Source organism: Magnolia sinica, chromosome 13 (assembly GCF_029962835.1).
Source record: "Magnolia sinica isolate HGM2019 chromosome 13, MsV1, whole genome shotgun sequence".
NCBI classification, from domain to species: Eukaryota; Viridiplantae; Streptophyta; class Magnoliopsida; order Magnoliales; family Magnoliaceae; genus Magnolia; species Magnolia sinica.
In genome coordinates, this window is record NC_080585.1 from 41,529,601 (window position 1) to 41,552,379 (window position 22,779).

The 22,779-nt window shown below is 39.8% G+C and overlaps 1 protein-coding gene across 1 annotated transcript in view; it reads left to right on the forward strand.

Moving 5' to 3' along the window:
• The window catches only part of LOC131223654 (protein TIC 56, chloroplastic), a 40,996-nt gene extending 20,690 nt beyond the window's left edge, over positions 1-20,306 (forward strand). Inside the window, exons 4-5 of the mRNA XM_058219106.1 lie at positions 15,206-15,368; positions 19,883-20,306. Coding sequence (XP_058075089.1) covers positions 15,206-15,368; positions 19,883-20,092 — 373 coding nt within the window. The 3' untranslated portion in view covers positions 20,093-20,306. The remainder of the gene's footprint in view (positions 1-15,205; positions 15,369-19,882) is intronic.
• Positions 20,307-22,779: the final 2,473 nt, after the last annotated feature.

A 22,779-nucleotide genomic window follows, 5' to 3' on the forward strand; every position in this document is an offset into this window, starting at 1 on the left:
CATCACGGTGGGCCTGTAGGAAGGTTTAGATCTTGGGTGTACATCACCACTATTTCATGTGGTGAGAACTGTTCGAAACGTGGGTCATTCTAATTTTTAAACTTTTTTTTTTTTTGGTGTAGCCTATACCTAAAATGGGCTGGCCAAATGTGATGAACAGTGTGGATCTAATGCAAACATCATGGTGGTGCCCATGGTGTGGCCCACAACACAAAGGGGGTATAAAGGGACAAGACATTCCTCTCTAGACATCCCATTCCAGAGAAAGGACGTCCTCTCATGCTTTTGATTGTTTTTCTCTTTCTTTATATTTTTATATTATTTTTTCCCCTTTACACCAGAAATTATGTGGCCCCAGAAAAGTTTTAACGGTGGTAATTCAATCCGTAACGTGTGGTCCACTAGAGGGCAGAACTGTCAGGTATTTTTTTCTTTTGGTCATTTATGTTAAAATGATTTGTAAGCATTGGATGGATGGTTGGACAAAATACACATCATGGTGGGGTCCTCCAGTAGCCCCAACTTCTGGACTCTATTACAGCAGCAACGGTAGCAAGTGACTGTGTTAGCAAGTGACTGAACACAGGTGCATTGTTGCACGCTGATTGCAGCAGCGGCTGCAGTTGACCATTACAACAAAGTGGACGGTTTGGATTCCACATAACATTACAACAGGTCTACAGCGGGGCCTGCTTGGTTCTGGACAATCTGATTTTGAAATGGTCCCTTCATCCAGGTCCTGATGACCATATGGATGGGTTGAATGGCTAATAAACTTCATGGTGAGGCGTACGATCAGTGGGTCCCACCTGGAATTTGGCTCCAACGTATTTCTTTTTTCTATATTTCCTTCATCCATATACATGGTGCCAAAGGAAGGGTTTGGATTGCATTCTGACACAAGTGGGATCCCACGGTCAGTGGATCCCACATCATCATCATCATCACTCTCATTAACATCATCATTATCATTTAGAAAAAAAATAAATCAAAAGACTAAGTGGAAGGGAGGGGGGGTTTACTCACCTTGGCCTAAGTGTTGGATGTCTTGAATCTCCATGGTCCACCACCATTCTCTTTCTCTCACTCATTAAGTGTGGCTGGAATTGAGCACTTAGGTGTCCCAAAAATGAGTAAGGCCATGTCCTTATATAGGCATGAAATTGAGCACTTAGGTGTCCCAAGGGCAATTTGTCTCTCTTGTTCATAGTTTAGGGTAGATTAAACACCTTTCAATTACGACCCATCTAATTTTATGAAAAAGTAAGGGAAGAGGTGGCATGCTTCTCTTTATTTCAAGATATGTGTTGTTGACTTTCATGTCACCAACTTTATTATTATTTTTATCTATTCCTACTTTTCGTTAATATATCATGCTTTATGTCAATATATTATATTTTATGGGTCTAATATGTGCTTGATTAACACTTCATGATTTTCTAAAATATGATGAGGTGTTCATCTCTCCTTATTTTAAAGAGATATTTTTGACTTTCATGTAAAAAGTTACACTTACCTCGTTAACTCTTAATGATGATTCTTTAGCTTATGATGAGCCATCGTTTGGCTAATAAAGAGTGGGTTAATTAACCCTAATAGCTTCTAGAAAAGTAAGAGTATTTTTGGGATATGAAATTTTCACATTTGAGAGAGGTTGGGTTTCTCGCACGATATCTCGCGATCGGATGCACGTAATGGTGCACGAGGGGTACCGATGGACTTGTAGCGATGGCACGATTGTGTTGATGTTGGTTCTAGGTCCTTGAGGTTCTTTTCACTCGGATGTGTACTAGCGCACTTAGTTTGGGTCTTGCCAAAACGCTGAACGTCCCGCAAACAGAATTGGGGGTTTATGGTTCGAGTACTATCAGGTTGGGGGTATTACAAAACTACCCCCCTTACAATTGTCCTCGAAAATTTCAAATTCAAACTCACCATCTGCTCATAAACAATCTTCATCAAACATGCACACCATGGTACTAAGTATAGAGTCTCTAAGTTCTCTAGCTTGGATCCCCCCCTTTTTTTTGCTAAGTTCTCAAGCTTGGGAATCCTAAATTCATGTCTCTAGGTTCCTTTAACTAGGGATCCGGATTTCATTTAGTTTCTCACACCAGGAATCCTAGTTTCAAATTTCTAGGTTCTCTTAACTGATTATTGCTCGCAGGTAATTGCAAGCTCATGCTTTGATACCCCCTTTGTCGCACCCCAAACCCGGCCTCCTGTACGGTCGATTTTCAGTAACCGGATTTAGCTTGCGTTGCGTCTAACTCCGAGTTTAGCACTCAGTGCCCACACACCAAGTTCCGAACACACACACACACACACACACACACACACACACACACACACACACACACACTTATAGATATCAGGCATAAAGATTGCATTTCCAACACAAGCAAAATGATCCGCTTTCATTATACAATATGTTTACATTGTAACTGTTTCCCAACAGTATATATCCATTAAAATGAATTGGAAATGCAGTGTCTAAAAATCATGTCATAGGCGTTGTCTACTACTGCTTCCGGTGCTGTCCTGAAAAATTATAAAAGGAAGGCTTAGGCTTTTAAAGCCCAGTGAGTACACTTGTGTGCGGTGTGTCATACATTCACACAAAATAAATATGTAATGAAGAAATCATGTATGCCAAAAAGCATGTAGCATGTAAGGTATGATGTTAATATCAATGCAATGTAATGCAATACATAAGCATCATAATAATGCTAGAATGAATGCTACCAGAACTGCTAAGTCATATTTTCACATCTCTGTTACCACAACCATAACCATATTACACGTATCCGTAATCACATAATCATCGCCATGCTATCATGCCATATCACGACAATTTTATATCTCAGGAAACACCGTGGTTGACACCCATGCACACAAGGCACCAGTAATCAACCTCGCATACCCGCCCTTTGGTGGACTTCCACCCAGCACGCCGGTAGCGGACCTCATTTGCGCTTCTCCTCGCTGGCGGGTCAGACTGATCCCTGTTTACACCTCAGCCCTCGAGCAGGTTGGTCCCACCTTTTCTCAACTCGACCTCGTCAGTGGGAGTCAAATCCATGACCCATGTATCAACTCGGCCCGACAGTGAGGCGTCCCTTGCTAGCATCGGGGTTTAGGGACTTTCAACCCAAGTGATTTCTATCTACCCCTACTGTTAAGCACTTCTGGTGTCCCGTCCCTTTTTAGGATAACTCAAGTCATCATCATAGATGCACATTTCGCCATCAAGATCCAACTCATGTTATACGACACCACTATAGTATTTCCATCATCATATATGTCATGATTATACATGAATTCAAGCAATTATGCTAAGGCATATGTTCAAGTGCATATAGTATGCACGTAAGGCCATGAGTTTGAGGTCCGCTTAACCCTTAGGCTAGAAAAATCACATATAATCATCATGTGCCACTATCAACTATAACAATCCACGGTCATGTGACCAAACTGTAAAGGACACATCTTACGCATGGACAAATGTATTAAGGTACACTTGCATGTACCATCATTCCATGGTGCATGAGTATGATCAATATCAGCATGTTTAAGTAAATGAATTTATCATGCTAGAAAGTAGAACAATGTTAATCAAGATATCAAATCACATACTTCTATTAAACCATAATCACTAACATCATTAATATTATCCATAGCTATTATAATCACGAGCATTATTTGTATTCACAATTACAACTCATTCTTCACAAGATAGATATTCCATTAGTGGCTTTGGCCCAACATGGTTTTCTACTATTGGGATCATATGGTTGTACCCCTAAGTGGGCCTTATGGTTAATGAGTGGTGGTGATACAAAATACATGCATCAAATGGTCATGAGATGGAAGACACAAATATACCATATAACAAATGAGCTACATGATGGGTGGTGTTGATACAATGTATACATCACGGCATGTCCCCGGTGGGTGTTAAATAAGCATCAAAGTGGTCCTGCAGAGTTATTTTTTATTAAATTTTTATTTTTAATTTACAATGGACGATTAATACGCACTGTTTCCTATGGGAACACCAGGCATCTTGACTGCTACCTCGTCCATATATGTCATGTGTGCATAAATGACATGGAGGTGGAATCACTGGATTTATTCTTAATCTCTCTCTCTCTCTCTCTAATTTAGACTTAATTTTAACTACCGGATTCTATAAAATTTCCAACCATTAAGTATCCTAAAAAAGGAACCAAAAGTACTATAGCACGTTTCTGCAACCATTGTTATAGTATGTCCTATAGCCTCTTTTATGATTTAGACACGTGTTTAGTACATCCGGTACCCACTAGGTGGACCAGCAATTGATTTTATAATAGCCCAATCTAGCTAATTCTCAAAACCATGGGCACAACATTCTAAACTTAGGTTGAGTTCCTTTTGATTGAGAGAATGATGTCAGTTAGTCCTTGAAAACGAAGGATGTAAGTAATGGTTTGTTTGTCAACTTACATGTGTAAATGGATTCCAAAGTGTCTAAGAGGAAAAAACCTTTAGCAGTGAAAGAACTCTAACTAGGGCTAGACGTCTATACCCCTTCTTATTTATATTTAGTGATGCCCCAAATTACATAAAATATCCTTAGAACCAAGGGCAGAAGAGGAAAAACAAAAGAAAGTAAAATAATAAGAGAAACAAGAGGAGAATAAAGGACAGATGGGGCACTTTTCTAATGTGTTCGCAAGCCAGGAACCTCCATTACTACGGTAATGAGGAAGATCCCTACTACCTAGACATCCATGGATATTACGACGTGTACATTGAGATGGAACAACCCTATGTAGAACTTACATCACAACTAGAGGACCCCCTTACTGAAACTGTGGTTGAAGCTGAGGTTGAAGGCCCTACTCTTATCATCATACATCAGCTCTTTACCATCACTAAGGAGGAAGATGAAGATTAGCGACAGACCACTATTTTCCATACGTGGGTAAAATGCCAAGTTAGATTATGTAACATGATCATTGATAGTAGTAGTACAATGAACACTGTCTTTCAAGAGGTGATTGATAAACTCAAATTGCCAATCTAAAGGCATTCAAAACCATACAAGGTTGCATGGGTTGATGACACTCTTATGTAGGACCGATGCATGAACCAAATAACATGTGAGATCAAGTAGCAGGATTAAGACAATTAACAAAAGGACACAGACGTTGCCATAATCATTACAAATATGATGAAAACCAAGAGAACATCATGCTTAATCCTAGCCTAAGTTACCATCACTGTCACACAAAATCATTATATAAAGGGAAACTAGGATCTAATGGATGTAGGGACATCCAATTAGCATAGGGTATATAGTCTATTTCAAAGTAGAAGACCTAATACAACCTAGGGTAAAATTAAGGTTATAGGAAATTAGGAAATCTAGAATAGTTAGGGATTTCTAGACTTAGGTTTAGGGTTTTGGTAGAGAGGAAAGAGGGTTTTGATTTAAGGGTGAAAGGAAGCCAAAAAGGATAAGGTGTGGCCATACGGCTTACCCGGAAGGTTCACACGTTTGGTTGTACAGTCACATGTGTGGTGTGGGATGGATGGGTGAAGTCTCTTAGGGTTTGGGATTGTAAATAGGTAAAGGAAAGACGGGTTTAGGAGAAGATGAAGGTTTAGGATGGGAGAATCCATTGAGGGGATAGATGGAGGGAAAAATAGACGATGATGTGGGGATACATGGAGACCTCGGACCTTCGTTGATAAAGATTAGTCTCACACTAATATCCCTTCCAAATCACATGGAAGTATCTTCAAATCTCATGAAGATGGAAGAAGAAGAAAGCAAGAGCTCTCTCTCTCTCTCTCTCTCTCTCTCTCTCTCTCTCTGCCTCTCTCTTTTTAATTTACAAATCACAAAATCCATTGAGGGAGAGGGTTGCACGCTCACCCTCTTTTATAACTCCAAGAAAGTTTGAAAATTACAATAAACACCATGTTTTGTGAATTTTGACAAAAATAGCCCTAGTCTAACTAAAATAAACTAAAAACACTCATAATGGCGTCCAAACATAACATAAACAAAACTAAATCGTATAAGTTGATAAAATCTAAGAAAAACTAGTGTGGACGATTCACGATCAATGGCCTGATCATGTGATCCAACGACTCGATTGTCACGTCCCTTCAACGGTTTGGATCACTCCATAAAGCAACTCATGTGCATCTTCCTAGTGTGGGGTCGTCCAGATGCTCACACATGCACATGGGGTCTTCAACACGATCACGGGTACCCGCCTAGCCACAGGGAAATCAGTGTGGCTCGCTTCCTCTGATACATACGCAAAGGTGTATGTGAAGTGATGTCCTCGTCACACTGCCATCCACGTGACTTGAAGATGCTTGACGTTCTTTACAATTGGCATATATGAGGACGATATTTGGCGTAACATAATTCCAACGAGTGTCACTCACATTCTTCTTGGTCGACCCTGGTTGTTTGATTGAAAGGTACAAAGCAACAGTGAGGCTAACAGACATACTTATGATGAGGTCATTGAATCCACCTTCTCCTATTGCAGCCTACGTCATATCCATTTACGCCCCCATTCGAAGTCAATTGCCCTTCCTAACTCCTATGTTTTCACCATGTGGAAGTTTGAAGAAGAGAGCAAGGAGAAAGCCGTAATATTCGTTGTAATCACAAAACAGGTGTGTGAGCTTGTTAATGATCAAGATAAGCCTCTTCCTAATGAAGTCAAATTCATACTCCATGACTTTCAAGATTTGGTCGCTAATGATCAACTTGAGGAGTTGCCTCCGCTACAAGATATCCAGCATGTCATAGATTTGGTCCTCTACTTATAGAGTCAAAACTAAACACAGAAGCCAATGACTTCATTCGCCATATGCAGCAGGTGCATGGCGAAGTTTGATGCAATATCGCTGCAAGTAATGAACGTTATAAGCAACATGCAGATATCAGCAATGTTCGCAATATCGATGCTATCGATCGATATATCAGCTGATATTATCGGTATCACAGTCTAGCGATACGAAACCATCCGAAAGATATTTAGGGGAAAAATCAAGAAATTGCTGGTATCGATCAATATATCACTAAATATTGGCAAATATTCCTACATCTTGCACGATATCACTAGAAATTGTGCGATATTATTTCTATCGCGATTTTTTTGCCGATAGCGCTGTACTTAAACATCGTAAAAATTCAACAAAATCAGAGAAAAAAGGAGTAAAAAACTTTCAAGAGGGTGGATTTGGTACTTGAAAAGGGGTTGACTCTGATCGGAAGCTTCACTTGTTGGCCATTCGAATAAGAGCGTCGCGCCATTTGTAGGTGAGTGAATCTCCTTCTTGACCATAAAAAATCGGAATATCCCGAGCTTTCTGATGGGCCATTCGAATGCCGATTTTCTCCGAAATCAGAGAAAATCAGAAAAATCTAAGATTTGGGTGTGGGGTTTGTGGGGATTTAGGGTTTTGGAATTTCGAAACCCTCTCCCTGCTCGGCTGCTTCCCAATAATAAAATGGGCTTCGACCCTTCGCAAAATGAATGGACACAGTATATAACGTCCAGTGCTGCTGGGATGATAGGTGGGGTCCACCTTGATGTTTGTGAGAAATCCATTCCGTCCATCCATTTTGCGAGATCATTTTAGGGCATGCACCAAAAAATGAAAGGGATCCAAAACTCAAGTGGGCCGTGCCAAAGGAAACAGTGGGGATTCAGTCATCACCGTAGAAATATTTTGAAGGCCACAAAAGTTGTGTAAGGCGTAAAGGTTTTGTGTTTTCGCTTATCCCCGTGGGAATGACCTTATAAACGGGTTGGATGGCATATAAACATCAAGGTGGAGGTTTCAACGGAAGAAAACTTCTTCCCCAGTTTTCCCTCTCTTATGGCCCACTTGATTTTTGGATCCCCCTCATTTTTTGAGGCATGTCCTAAAATGAGATTAGAAAATGGATGGACGGGGTAGATCATTCACAAACATCAAGGTGGACCCCACCTACCACATCAGTGCACGAACTTCGTGTGAAAGGCTTTCCGTGTGCCTTTTTCACGAAAGTCGATTGGTTGGTGTAGCATGTACTGTACCACAATTGGTACTAAGTAATCTTTATTGGGCCATCTTGAATGTATGTGGCTTATCCATGCCGTCCATCCATTTTTCCAGCTCATTTGAGGGGTTGAGCCCAAAATTGAATCATATCCAAAGCTCATGTGTACCGTACCACAAGAAAGAGTGGGAATAATGATTTCCATTGTTGAAACCTTCCTAGGGCCCACATTGATGTTTATTTGTCATCCAACCTGTTCATAAGATCACTAACACATGGATGAAGGGAAAAAACAAGTATCAGCTTGATCCAAAACTTCTGTGCGCCCAAGAATTTTTCAACGGTAGACGTTCAATTAATACTACTTCCTATGGTTTGGTCCACTTGAACTTTGGATGTGCTTCATTTATGGGCTAAAGAACTAAAATTATCTATTAAAATGGATGGAGGGAGTGGATAAAATACATAAATCTAGGTGGGTCCCATTGAGTTTAGCGTACTGAGTTAGTCGGTATGCAATCCGCTTCCGTATGCCACACGCCACCTGTGTTGACGTCACCTAGCTTTGTGGGTCCCATCATGAGGTATGAGTTATATCCAAACCATCCGTCCTCTTAACGAGCTCATGGTAAGGCTTGAATCGAAAGATAAGACATCCAAAAATCAAGTGGACCATTGTAAAAAGCAGTGGGGGATTGAACGTCAACCATTGAAACCCTTTTGGGGGTCACGGAAATTTCGGATCAACATGATATTTGATTTTCCTCTTCATCCAGATCTGTGTAACCTTATGAACAGATTGGATGGAAAATAAATGTTATGGTGGGCCCTACGAATGTTTTAACGGTGAGAATCATTGCTATCTGTGGTGTGGTACACTTGAGCTTTGGATATGACTCATTTTTGGGATCAACATCTAAAATGGTCTCACCAAATGGATGAACGGGGTGGGTAAACTAACACATCATTATGGGGCCCATTTAACTTTGATCTCCTTTGAACCGTGTGTGCAACTCGAGCTCCTCTTCGCGGAAGAAGGGTTGCGTCCTACCCCGCCCACCATACTCCGTCCGGGCAGGAACTGTGGGGTCCACCATGATGTAAGGGATTTTTCCATGCCGTTCATCCCTTTTCTCAGATCATTTTGCCGCATGATCCAAAAAATGAAACAAGTCTAGAGATCTAATGGACCAAACCAAAGGAAGCAACGGTGATAATGACACCCATCATTGAAACCTTTCTAGGGGCCACTGTGATGTTTTTTTACCATCCAACCCATTTATAAGGTCATGTAGACCTAGATGAAGTGAAAACACAAATATCAGCTTCATTATAAACTTTTGCAGCTCTCAAGAAGTTTTTAACGGTGGCCGTTCAATCACCACTTTGTGGCCCACTTAAGCCTTGGTTTTACCTCATTTTTGGTTTCATACCCTAAAATGATTTGTAAATAGGGATGGACAGCATGGATAAGACCTTTACATCATGGCGTGGATGCTATTCCTAACCCCGTCGAGATGGTGACGATGATTATGAGCCACCGCGCAACTTTATAAGGATCTAAGCCACAACTATATTTTTCAAATTTTACTTCTTTTGCTTTTCAATGAAATGATTGTGTTTTCATACATGTCTTTGATACATTTATAAATATCATGCATTCAATTTAAATATAGTTGCATTAGTTCAATTAAACATCGTATAGCTTATGACCTAATACAAAGGAAACTTATTATGTGCACTCTTCTTCTTTTTTGAGATGTTATGATTTAAAAGTGTGTATTTAGGTCTTTTTTAATAATCCTTGAAGTTTCATTGAAAAATTCAACCGTTTTTCTAATATTTCTCCATGTTTCCCAAAAAGTGTGATAAATTATGCGATTCAAATGATATGTCCCGTGTGATGACTGATGCGTATCTGTATCCCAAGGGTGCGATACATAACACAATACTGATATTTTGAACACTGGATATAAGACATTGTTTTGTTGAATTTGTGGAAGGTGACATGGTTATGGCCAATATTCGTTCTGAACGGTTATCCCCAAATCCTCAAAGAAGCTTCATCCTCACAACGCGGGACCGTTTAAAATCATAAAGAAGATTATTGTCAATGCTTATGTTTTAGATCTTCCTATTAATCCTACTTTTAATGTGGACGATCTTTCTATCTATTGTGAGCGCCATATTGATGATGGTATCGAGGAACAAGCTATCACACTTCCAACTATTTTTCTACCTACAAACATGATCATTGATGTTTTTGATGACTAGGTTGTCTCCACGCGCCAAGGTGGTTGCCAAAAGTTTTCTGTTCGTTGGCAAGGATGACCTCCTGACCTTTATGAACAATATTAGGCCATTAACCCGCCGGAGTCTGAGTTCTTTCAAGCTGGGGAGAATTGATGCAGGCTGAATTAGGCTCTCGATCTGTGGGCCAGGCTAAGGCCCATTAAGTCCAAGCCTAAGCCTCGTGGCTAGTCCATTAACAAGGAGGCTCAACCTCCTATTTAGGCAACTTTTTAGCAAAATCAATTAGCTAGCTATGCAATAATCAATTGGTCAAACTTCTTGATTGCATTCTTATCCTTTAGGTATCTCTTTACTGCCTTTCCATTTTTGTGAAGTCATTGGTTGTCAAATGACATTATGAATCTTCCATATATGTATGTTTTAAAGTTTATAAAAGGGCCTATCATGAGTAGTATGAAGGAACCTTTGAATTGAAGAAAATTTCTAGATTGTCTCTTTCTACTTTGTATGTGATTCTTGTGCTTAAGCTTGAAGGTGCCTATGTTTGGGTAGATCCTTCCCGTTAGCCGGCGGCTCCAATATTCAACGGAAGTGCGATTTGAGCAAGAACGCGACGAATGAGACGACAACGTGTTGCAAGAGATCATATGATGCTAACTATGGTCACTAGGATGAATTTTGAGAGCGCTAGAGAAGATGAGACATTGCTTTGGCTTGTAAATAAACATATCTGATTTGTGGCGGTGATGATGATGATCACACAGGGCTTCCAGTTCTCGATCCGACATTAGAGAGGGATGGAGAAGCGCTAATATGAGATGGGTGTAAGAAATAATGGTTGTTGGAGATGGGGAAGATGTGGCAGAGGAACGATAGAGGCCTCGAGGCAGTGTCAGATTTGGTGGAGAAGACAACAATTAGAGATTGCAAGGCCATTGGAAGAGGGTGACACAATCATCAGTGGTGGCAGAGATTCATTGCTGGGGAAGACAGTGATGGGTTTGGGTTTGGCTGGCAGATCGTGCATTTGGGTTCCAATGTCGACGTGCAGGTTCATATCATAGAAGTCTTCTGATGGTGATGGGTGATCTTGATGTGGTGGATCTTGCCGGTTTTAATGGATGACAGAGATGGGTTCGAAAGATCATGATGGTGGTTGCAGTAGACGAGAAGAGGTTTTGACGATGGAGGTGGGTACTAGAATGTAACAAGGATTTTGCCAAAATAGGTGAAGTTGCAAGGTGGTGACAGCGGAGGCCTTGAGATGTGCAACAACAATGTGGTCGGGTAGTAGGTCTAGATCTAGGCTACGTTCTAGTTATAGTGCTGATGGGAGATGGGTTTGGATATTCTTCAACTGGTGATGCTAAGTTAACGAGGTGCAACAGTCAAACAATGAAGTTGACAAAGATGTACGTTGGGTCTTGGGATTAGGTTGACGACGGTGCGCATGGAGGGCGGCAATGGTGGAGACACAGTAGATCAGAATCGACGCTTTAATACCAATATTAAATCACAAGAGACTACATTGTGGAAATTGTAACTTGTTTATTTCTTTGAGAACAACGTGAATATATAGAAGAGGTGGAAAATCTATAGGATCTTAACAGATACCCTTCTTAACATAAAAGAAAATATCCTAATCTAAGTGAGATTACCCTAATCTACTCTAACAAATCCCTAGAGAGCTAATTTGGTGTGAGTTGGAAAAGAAAGGAGTTTCAAGAAGATATATTGATATTATTAGGGATATGTGTGAGGGAGCGATAACAAATGTGAGGACTAATAGTGGAGAGAAGTGAATTCCCAACTATTGTAGGCTTACACCGATGTTTTAAATATCGTTATCACGTAATGTATCGCACCCTTGGACGCACCCTTGGATCCATATCGGTTATCTCATGGGATATATTGGTTGTTTCGTGTAATGTATCGTTGTTGTCGAGAAACATGGGAACATTGGGAAATTGGTTGAATTTTTCAATGAAACTTCCGGGATTGTTGAAAAAGACATCAATACACACTTAGAAATCAAAATGTTACAAAATAAAAATAAAAAATTGCACGTAATGGGGGTTTCCTTTATATGGGGTCCTAATATATGCGCTTTCCAACTGAATTGATGCAAGTATATTCAAAGTCTATTTATATAATTTATAAATGTAAGAAATGTATGGAAACACAAGCAATACATTCAAAAGCAAAAGAAGAATCACTAGATCATGTTACATACATTTTTAATTTTGTGTTTGGATACAAAGGTTGCAACTGATTTGCGAGAAATTGAGAAATTTTGATTTTTGTCAATTTTCCACAGCTTGATCCATCTCCCCCAAATCTCGAAATAGAAGTTCCGAATCCATGATTTTTCATAGGAAACATGAAGAATCATAGATTTGTAACCATTTGACACTAGTTGAACATGATTTACAACAAAAACATGAATGAAAATGATCACTAGATCGGATAGGTGGGATATATCGGTACTACCTGTGCATTTCATATCGCACTAGTGGGATACAAGATATATCATGGGATTTATCGGCTGATATTGTCGATATTTAAAACACTGGCTTGCACTAGGGGTCAGCATTAAGCATATACCTTTTTGCATTGGTTATGGATGAGTTAACGAGGCATTTGTAGGGAGAGATCCCATGGTATATGTTGTTTGTAGATGACATAATTTTGATTGACAAGATGAGGGAGGTGTAGACACAAAGCTAGATTTATGGAGGGGTGCTCTAGAATCTAAAGGATTTAAAATTAGGCATACTAAAACAAGTATATGGAGTGCAATTTTACTAACAATAGGAGTGTAAACAAGGAAGTAGTAAAGATTATTGCCAAAGAAATTTCCCAAAATGATCACTTTCGATACATTGGGTCAATAATTCATGTTTGGAGAGATTGAGAAGGATGTTGCCCATCGAATTCAAGCTGGGTGGAAGAAATAGAGGTGTGCCGCTAGAGTTTTATATGACCCTTGTGCACCACTCAAACTGGATGGAAATTTTTATAGAATAGTTATATGACCCGACATAATTTATGGCATAGAATGTTGGGCAGTTAAGGAACAACATGCTCATAGGATTAGTGTAGCTGAAATAAGGATATTGAAATGGATCAGTGGCAATACTAGGAAGGATAGAATTAGAAATAAATGCATTCGAGGGAACTTAGGAGTGGTACCAATAGGCGTAATAAGATGAGGAAAGTAGACTTAGATGGTACGGTCATGTGCAATAGAGACCATGAACTGTGCCAGTTAGAAGGAATGAGTTGGCACAAGTTGAAGGCTCCAAAAGGGCAAAGGGAAGGCTCAAAAGGACTTGGATGGAGGTAGTAAGAAAAGACTCGATGTCCTATGGCAAGGTATGACCCTTGATATAGTGGAACGGTGGAGCAAGATTCATGTCGCTGATACTAAGTTATTGGGATAAGGCTTAGATGATGATGACGATGATTTTATTTATTTATTTTATTTTTTATTTATTTATTTTTTTTAAAATTCTTTTCTTTTCAAGGGTTCTGTTTGACCTTTCTTTACTTAAAGGTTGGGGATTGACCAAACTGCTCAGGGAATTTCTGTATCACTGTTTAAGATGATTTTTAACTATTTTTCAGAAAAGATTTTGGAGTCTTCAAGCTAAGAAAATTTATTTGTAGAAAGCCCAAATTGGATAGTTATGTGTGGGTGGGCAGGCGGTTGTGTGTGTGCACGTACGTGCGTGTGTTCTAGGAGCCTGAGACTCTTGTATGTTCGAGAGTTGTTATGAGCTAAGTTTCCATTTATTAGTGGATGAGTGCAATTAAAGGACTGAAATTACAAAATTGTTAGGGTTTTCAAGGAATTTGGGGTTTTTGTTGCTGGACCAATTATCTGATTAAGAATTTGAGCTTGTTTTGCTCTGCTTCTATTTCATAACTCTGGATTTTCATGTACCGTTGAGTTTGGATTAGTAGGCTATTGAAATCTGAACTTGCATCACTTGTGCACCTTGGGGAACACCAACTTATGATGATGCAGGCCAATTGACTATCACTTCAGTATTTATAAGAGGAGAGACGAAGGCTTTAAGTTCCTTTCGATTGTTTATAAAGCATGAAAAGAAAAGCTTTAGGATGCTCTTATTCTGTTGAGGAGTCTTCACCATGGAAAATGTTGAAATGCTCATGTCCAAAAGGTTGGCGAAGTCATATATGATTGAAATCTCACCACATACAATTCTAAAAATAAAGATGAACTTTATCTCTTAAACCATCTACTCTGTTGCTACAAATTGACACCAATCAATCTTTCTTATCTTGCTTTCATGCTAGTCCATAAAAATATGGACTTGATGGTTTTGGCATTGGTATAATAATATTGGTTTATTGTTTCTGTTACTATCTTCTACAATAATATTAGTTGTTTATAGTTTCTATCGTCTACTACTAAAAATCTTGACATGCTGAGTTTCGCATGCTTGCAAATGATGTAACATTTGGTTACTGCCCATGAGTACAAACATTCATAAGCACACAATTCCTCATTTGATCGAGCAGAATGTTAGAAGGTTACTAAGAAATGTAAAGTTCAAGTTGGGAATCAGTATCACAACTTTATTTGTATTGTGTTCTCATGCTGGAACAATTGATACTATGGTTCACAAGCTTATTGGCCTTTGATTTTCTTTTCCTTTGAATGTGTGAGAGTTCTCCCACTAAGAGATGGATCAAGATTTTCTTCCCTCCCTTCTAATTGTATTATTTCTTGGCTACATTTGATCAATGTCTGGCCTTTTCTGGTCATAGTGGCATTTATGATAAACTTCTCTTGATGGCACTTCCAGCTTTAGTCATTGTCTGATAACTGAGGTAAGCTATATTATCACTTATGCATTACAGGAAGCAGTTAGCTAAAGTTATCCCTGGTTTAAGGCCGTGGGAGGTTCTAAGCATAGAGCAAGCAATGGATCAGATCACATACGATGGGGAGTGGTACCGCGAACCATTGGGTTCATTCACAACAGGTCCTCCCTACATCAAGAATTGGAATAAGGATGTCAAGGTAGTTTGCTGCTTCTTTTGCTCAGTAATGTTTCTATTTGAGTTGAATCTATGTACTTGTTTCTACAGTGAAGTTTGAGTTCACATCTTGCTAAAATTTTCTTCTTATAATTGCAGTAATCACTGTTATATGAATTGGCAGTTCTTAATTTTCTCAAGAATAACAATGAAAGAGAACAATCAATACTTGATCAATAGAAAGAGGAGGGGGGAGAGACAGAAAAGTCATACCGAGTTAAACCACATATATGGATTTTCGATGTCATATAGAAAGTTTGCAAGTGCAGCAAAATACACACAAACAGTAAAGGAATTTGAATTCATATAGATCATTATGTATGCAACTCTTACAAGGGTTGATTGCTGGTGAAATGATTCCAAGAGATCAATATGTGGGCCATCTGGAGAATTTTGATTAACTAGTTTAATAGTTTTATTGGTTAGGGGAATTGTTGATTTTGTCTTTTGTAGGTTTCATTACATTCCTCAAATGGTTACTGTGAAATCTGAAAAATAAAAAATTTATACGCAATCCTCTTGCCAGTAGGGCTTTCCTGGGTTCCCGTCACCGCTGGCAGGTGTAATCTAGAATGCCTCCAGAGGTAGCAAACTGGAATGAAGGAAAGGAAACTTAGCTGAACTAACACCATTAATTAAAAGATGGGTTAAGGGTGGAAGGAGAGGCAGGAGAGGAAGACAGGGAGGGTTGGATCCTGGTCTGGAAAAAACTCTCGAGGAACGCTAAGTCTTGGGGTCCCTTCTCCCTGTTTGTTCGAAAAATTCCATTTTCTTTATCTGAGGAAGAGCTGCATGAGATATTTGGCTCATTCGGCAATATTACCAATGTGTTCATCACCTGGGATAGTTAGCTAAGTAGAGGTTTTGGGTTCATGAGGTCTCGACATGAAGACAGCCCATAAGAGTATCCCAGTGATGAATGGCAGGATATTACGAGTTACTGAGGCTTATGCTGGATACAGGAAAGAGTCGACATGGAGAGGGCAGTTAAACTCTCCTGAAGAACGAGCCATGGAGAGTTGGAGGCTCGGTGGGTTGCGGACGGTGGACCAAGGTAAGGGTGCATCTTACAGGGATGTTCTATCCATGCGTGGGGCTAGTTGGCGTCTCCTGTATCCAGACGATAGCATCCTGGGGATTCTCATCCATGAAACCATGGCCAAAGGAGGATGCCCTTTGAAGACATTTCTCCTAGCTGGATGAAAGAGGGGACTAGAGATTCTATCTCTGAAAAATCTCTATTGGGATGGCCAATATGTAGAAGGCATATTGGCTTTCTCCAGGATTGAAAAATGGCAACCCTCAGTGGTGCCCTATATGGTGGAATTTGGATTAGGCTTTTCAGAACCCCAGTCCACGCCTGGACTGACTCTGTGCTAGTTGTGATTTGGTCTTTGATTCAGGAAGGTTTTAGATAGAGATCCAGTGTTATTGGAAATGTTTTTTGTTGTTTGCTAGAGTCAAGATCCTCGTGGGCGTTGGTGTGGTGTTGTGGTAGGTGATCAAGATGCAAGTTGGGGATGCCTCTCATACTCAATTAGCTCAGTTCTCAACATTCATTACGCGATCCAAGCAGGTTTTCAGTGTCAGCCCAGGAGAGTGCAATTCCAGTTTCATGTAATACCATCTTATTCTCTGCTCCACAAGGGGAGGAGAATGGTTTTTGAAGGTGGTGTGGCCATCTCGCTTTAAGTGTAGGGGGAGATGAGGGCATAGGTGGCGTAGATCCGGGACGTGGTGGCAACATCTGTCTCAGATAGTCTCCAGTGGGATCCATTCAGGGTATAGACTAGTAGTTAGAGTGCTCCTTGTTCGGATCGTTGACCGGGTCCGAGCTTCCCAAGATCTATGCTGTTGGGGAACTCTGCAGGGGTCTTACCACCTTCTTCACTGACTATATTTGAGTCTTTGGGGTACTGTGGGATTATATTCCGCGCCAAGGATTTGTGCTTGTGGGCTGGGGTAAATATAGCAGACCAGCGGATCTGGTGGCCGACAATCGTTCGGACTTAGTAAAGGTTGTCAGGGCACCTGTAGTAGGACAGAGGACTTATCACGATGTCCGCGGACTGATTTATGATGTCTCTGTTGTTGACGTTCTCAAGCAGGCCACATGGATTGCCCATGGTCTTCTTCGGCTAACAAGACCTCGATCCCGAAGCCTTTGGAGTATCCTTTTGATAGGTGCCTCTATCTGTATGGGGAATTCACTGCTGAAAGTCAGGAATATGGTCAAAAGAGTTTTTGAGTAGATCCCGAGTGAGGCACATGTCCAATGAATTCCAAAGATTTTGTATTTGCAAAAAGATCCCTTGTTTAGTAGGATTTTTCGTACTCAAACAGATCTTTGGGAGAAGATGTGGATGCAGTGGTGGCTGTCAAAAATAAAAAAATTGAAGCAAATGATAATCCCGAGGGTAGCTGATGCGGGTGACGTGTTGTCTGCAGAGCTGGCAGCTGAAATCCCTGAGGCATACATTTTTTTTTTTTTTTTGAGAGATAACAGTCACTTTCATTAAAATTTGGAAAAAGAAAACAAAAGAGAGAACCCGCTGAGATAGCGAGATATTAATCTCCCTCTGAAAACAGATTACACGCTGAAGGATGAAAATTAAACACAGGCCATTCAGTGATGTAATAGTGAATTCTGGACACTATGGATCCCACCGAATTAGAGACTCCCTTAAAACATCTGAGGCATACATATTGGATTTTGGAAAGCAATTTTCATCTTATGGTGGGAGAACCATGGTTCCCCCTAACATTATATACCAAAGAATCTCCTTGGGATGACTATAGTTCTGGAAGGGTGCATCTCGTTGGCCATGGCAGAACAATTCTGGAAGCAAATCCAGGGGTATGACCTGGTGGGGGTCAGGTAGGACAACTCCAAGTCTAGAATCAAAGATCCAGCATAGCTCTCATGCAGAGCAACAGAGGATAAATAGTCAGCAGGAAGGTAGTGATCTTGTGGGTTTTTTTTTTGGGGGGGCCATCTCCCTGTTCGAGAGCTGGCAATTAGGCCTTCTCATGAAGACATCAACGGCCTGGTAGCTGTTTGGGGCACTGGGCCATCAATGTCTTCATTGGAATGCCCAAGTCTATCTGCATTTCTAATGCATATACTTGATGAGAAGATTAATTCTACCTGCACTGCTTCATCTCTCTAGGAATGTGAGCAAATGAAATTGAATCTGTGCCACATATTGCAAACCTTTACCAAATCCATGATCCTCCATGGATAGGACTCCCCCTTTGACCTGAGTGATTGCATTTTTGTGGTCGCCTTGATGATTACCCAAAAAAATGCAACCCAAGATTCTTATCGAATCTCAGATTCAAGATCCTCCCTAGTCCCTCTCAGATTCAAGATCCACAGATTGCAAAAGGGAATCTCGAACTCTGTTTGAGCCACCCTAATGCTCTCTATCAGATCTTGTTGGTCATTCCGAAGTTTTATGTTGAGCTTCTACTATCACAACAAACAGAAATGGTGATGGGATCTGCTTACCTAATCCCTCTAGATCAACCAAAGAACCCTTTTTGGAAGCCATTTACAAGTACCGTATCTTTTGCTGACCTAACACATTTCTGCATCCATCCCATCCAAGTAGTCTGTAGTCTAGAAAGGTCCTCTCCCATTTACGTAACGAGAGATTTGTTAGGACTCTGGCATTTCCAATGCTATTTCTTACATTCAGTCGCTGATCATACTATAGTTTGTGAGGTGTCTAGAGAGCAGGTGGATTCGTTAAAACACGTGAATTTCAAAAAGAGCCCAATCACAGGGTGGACAGAGCGTTCAGCTGTGTCTGAGCCATAGTTACCTTATTCAATAGGTAACTTCAGGAACTGCGAGTCATTTGTCTACAAGCGTTTTGGCTTTCACTTCAGTTTTATAATTTGGAAAAGTGCGAATCAACCAACAACTTCAATAGAAACCATCTTTACCAGAACAACTTGTGGAAGTAGTACATGACGCTACCAATTTTAATACACCAGCAGAGTATGACAGTCATACACATCCACACATCAATTATACGTGTGGCATGCATGTAACTTGAATGAAACCAAACAAATTGTGGGACCCACTGTAGGGAGTACATAACCCTAAAATCAGATTGGACAATCCTATTCCTGATTAATTAACACTCATTTGTTGAATTTGGACAGCTGAGTATTTTTCATTTCACTTGTTCATTAGTTGTTCACCGATTGATTGCTTAAGACATGATTTCAACCGTAAAGTTTGGATTGTAACACGTAATGTGGAACTTACCATTTATACACTTTCTGACTGCATGCATATGAAAGTTAAAACCTTACACGCTACAATAATATTGAAGGTTGTCTGATAGATTAACACGTTTTTGAAGTTTCGAAGATAATCATTCCATACTTTGCCCAGAAAGAAGCTAAGATACAGGATCTGACTGCTGTTTGCCGCTTTATATTTGGAGGATCCTTGACATATCTTGCTTTGATTCTGTTGTGCAGAGGATGTTTAGGATATTCTACAGCCTCAGCTACAGAGTCTACAGCAAGCTAGACCGGTCAATCCCCGGCTTCAGTGCTGTGATGGGCAAGGTACGGATGGATTCTGCAGCAAGGGAGGCAAAACGGAAGGAAAAGAGAGCTGCAGAGAAAAGGGCGGAAGATGAGGAGGCCATCTATGGGAAAGATGCCGGGGATGATGATGATGATTAACAATGGCTGGCATTATTGTTTGTTATTTTATTTTTTAATTTTTTCCTGTGAAGTTGGCCAGTTTTGATTATGATGAACTTTATAGAACTGTCATTTGCATGGGGTGTATGCGTAATGATAAAGGCTTTTGGTTTTGATACAGTGGCCCTGTTTTGGGTTTGTAATTGGTTTTAGAACTCTTCCAAATGATCAATTAATATAGGCAATTGCTTTAGCCCATGTCCGACTAACCAGCATGATCTGTGGGGTCCATTGGCCCTGATCTGTGCCTTCCATCCAAGTATTCCAGATTTTTGTGCTGATCAAAATCATTATTGGTAAATACCCTGCTACCACTCGAGTTAAATCAAGTTTTTGGGTTTTTGAACTATGTTGTGCCCGGCAGTTCATGGGCCCCCATGATAATTTCGTGGGCGTTGGAGAATAGCAATTGTTCAAGCATGGTTTGCATGGTGGCTTATCATTTGAGAACTAGTCATTCCTACACTGAAACTTAAAACCAATTCAATTTCATAAGCACAGCTGATCTGCAGGAATTTAATGGATGGTCAAATGAAAAGCAATCAATAGTCTGAATTCAACAAACAGAGGCCCACTAATCAGAGGTTAGAATTACTCATGCATACTAAATAAACTTTGTAAAATCATGCTTAAGACCTGTAAATTCATGGGTTGTGGTCCACCTGAGATTTAGAATAGTCTGATTTTTGGAGGACCAGCATCCTCTCTGCAACACCTGTTTTAACCAGGGCGTAAAACATCCAATTTTGTGAGGTCCACCGTGTTGTATATGTAAAATCCCATGTATACTCAGGTCTCTGGGATGAGATGAAATTGGTAAGAAAAAGAGTGTATTTGGTCCCTTGTCTGCATAGAGTTCGGCGCAAACGACCGTTTTGAAGGTGGCCGAGAAGGCCACTGCATCTACCACAGGGAATATGGTATCTTGAAAATGAATTTGCTGTTAGCCTCGCATTCGCACTCCTGTAGCATGTCAGCCACCGTTTGTCTCGAGCCATTTCAGGTGACAGGAGGAGGCGGCACCTGATGTAGGACATGGCACAGATACATTCCTAGCATGGTTGGACCAGAAGGTCAACCATAAATTGGCTATAACTTTTTATCCAAGTATCATTATATAGGATGCACAACCTATCAATCATTACTATAATGGGCCATCTAGGGTAAATTGACCCACAAAGTGGGTCACATCTATACATTTTGCAAGAAAACATGCCTTATAGCTTAAAAACTAAAATTTTAAGAAAAATTATTATTTTTAGTAATTTCAATTTTTATAGTATTTTCTTATTTTTAGAGTTTTAGATTTTTATTTATTTATTTATTTTTAAAGAAATATCTTGTAATTATGCTAGGAGTCTTCTAGCAAAAGTCTATTTAGAATTTTTATTTTTAGAAGTTAGGCTCTAGAAGAGTTTTACTAAAATTAGAACTTTTATTAGACTTAGAATTTTACTATTTTTGGTAATTACTAATTTTTTTCTTTATTAATGGTGTAATTAGGGCACATACACATTAGACAACTATTAATTAATAAAATTCTTTTTTTTTTTCTTATGGATTAAAGAAAATACCCTCGTCGATTCAAGGTTTTAATCACTTGAGGAAGACGGTGATCTTTCTCATTATCCCTTCATGCTCTTCCTTTGGTCAGTTGGTATCAAAGCGAGGCCTTTCCTCGAGACGATGTCATCAAACAAAGGTGCAGGCAATAATCCAATGAACGGTGCTACAGGGAATAATCTTATAACAATGGTGGCATTTGAAGCTTTCCATCGGGAGAATTGGCATGGCATGCAAGGACTGTAGGCAACGATCGACCATTTGACGAAAGAAACTGGATAGGTCCATGTTTGTAATAATAAGCAATATAAGATCGGTGATGGAGCTTGCGGTCATCATGTTTGTAGTGCGACACTAGTAATGAATTGCAAGTCATAATCTGATAATGGTGAATCGTAGGCTACTACTTTGATCGTGAGAAAGTTGTTGTACATGCCAAAAGTAGATATAGATTTACAACATAACAACATCTTTCGAACGATGAGCACTATAAACCAAAAAGTTTATAATGTGATTATCGATGTCAGGAACAGGGAGAATCTCGTATAAAAAACGATGGTGGAAAAGCTGTAACTGAAAAAGAAAACACCCCCCTCCACACATGATTGGATGGATCAAGGTGATCAACAAATAGAGGTAGCCAAACAATGTCGTATATCCTTTTCCATTAATAAATATTAGTAATGTGTGACGTAGTCGACATGAAAGCTTGTCATATATTATTTGGATGACCATGGTAATATAATATTGATGCTACACATAAAGGCCGTGATAATGTATTTATATTTATTAAAGACTGTAGAAAGATTATCCTCACCCTTATGGGAACGGTGAATTAACCTAAAACTTCTAAAGTGGAGGAACAATCTCTCGTAACTGAATGAGATTTCATCAAACACTATGAGGAAAAGAAGATGTAGATGTATTAGTTGAAAATGACAAAGATATGGAGCCCGTGAACATACTAGATGATTTTAATGCAGTATTACAGGAGTTCAAAGTAATTGTGCCTAATGAACTTCCTAAGAAGTTACCTCTCATGCGAAATATACAAAACCACATTGATCTTGTCTCAGAGGTAAGTCTATTTAATTGCTCACATT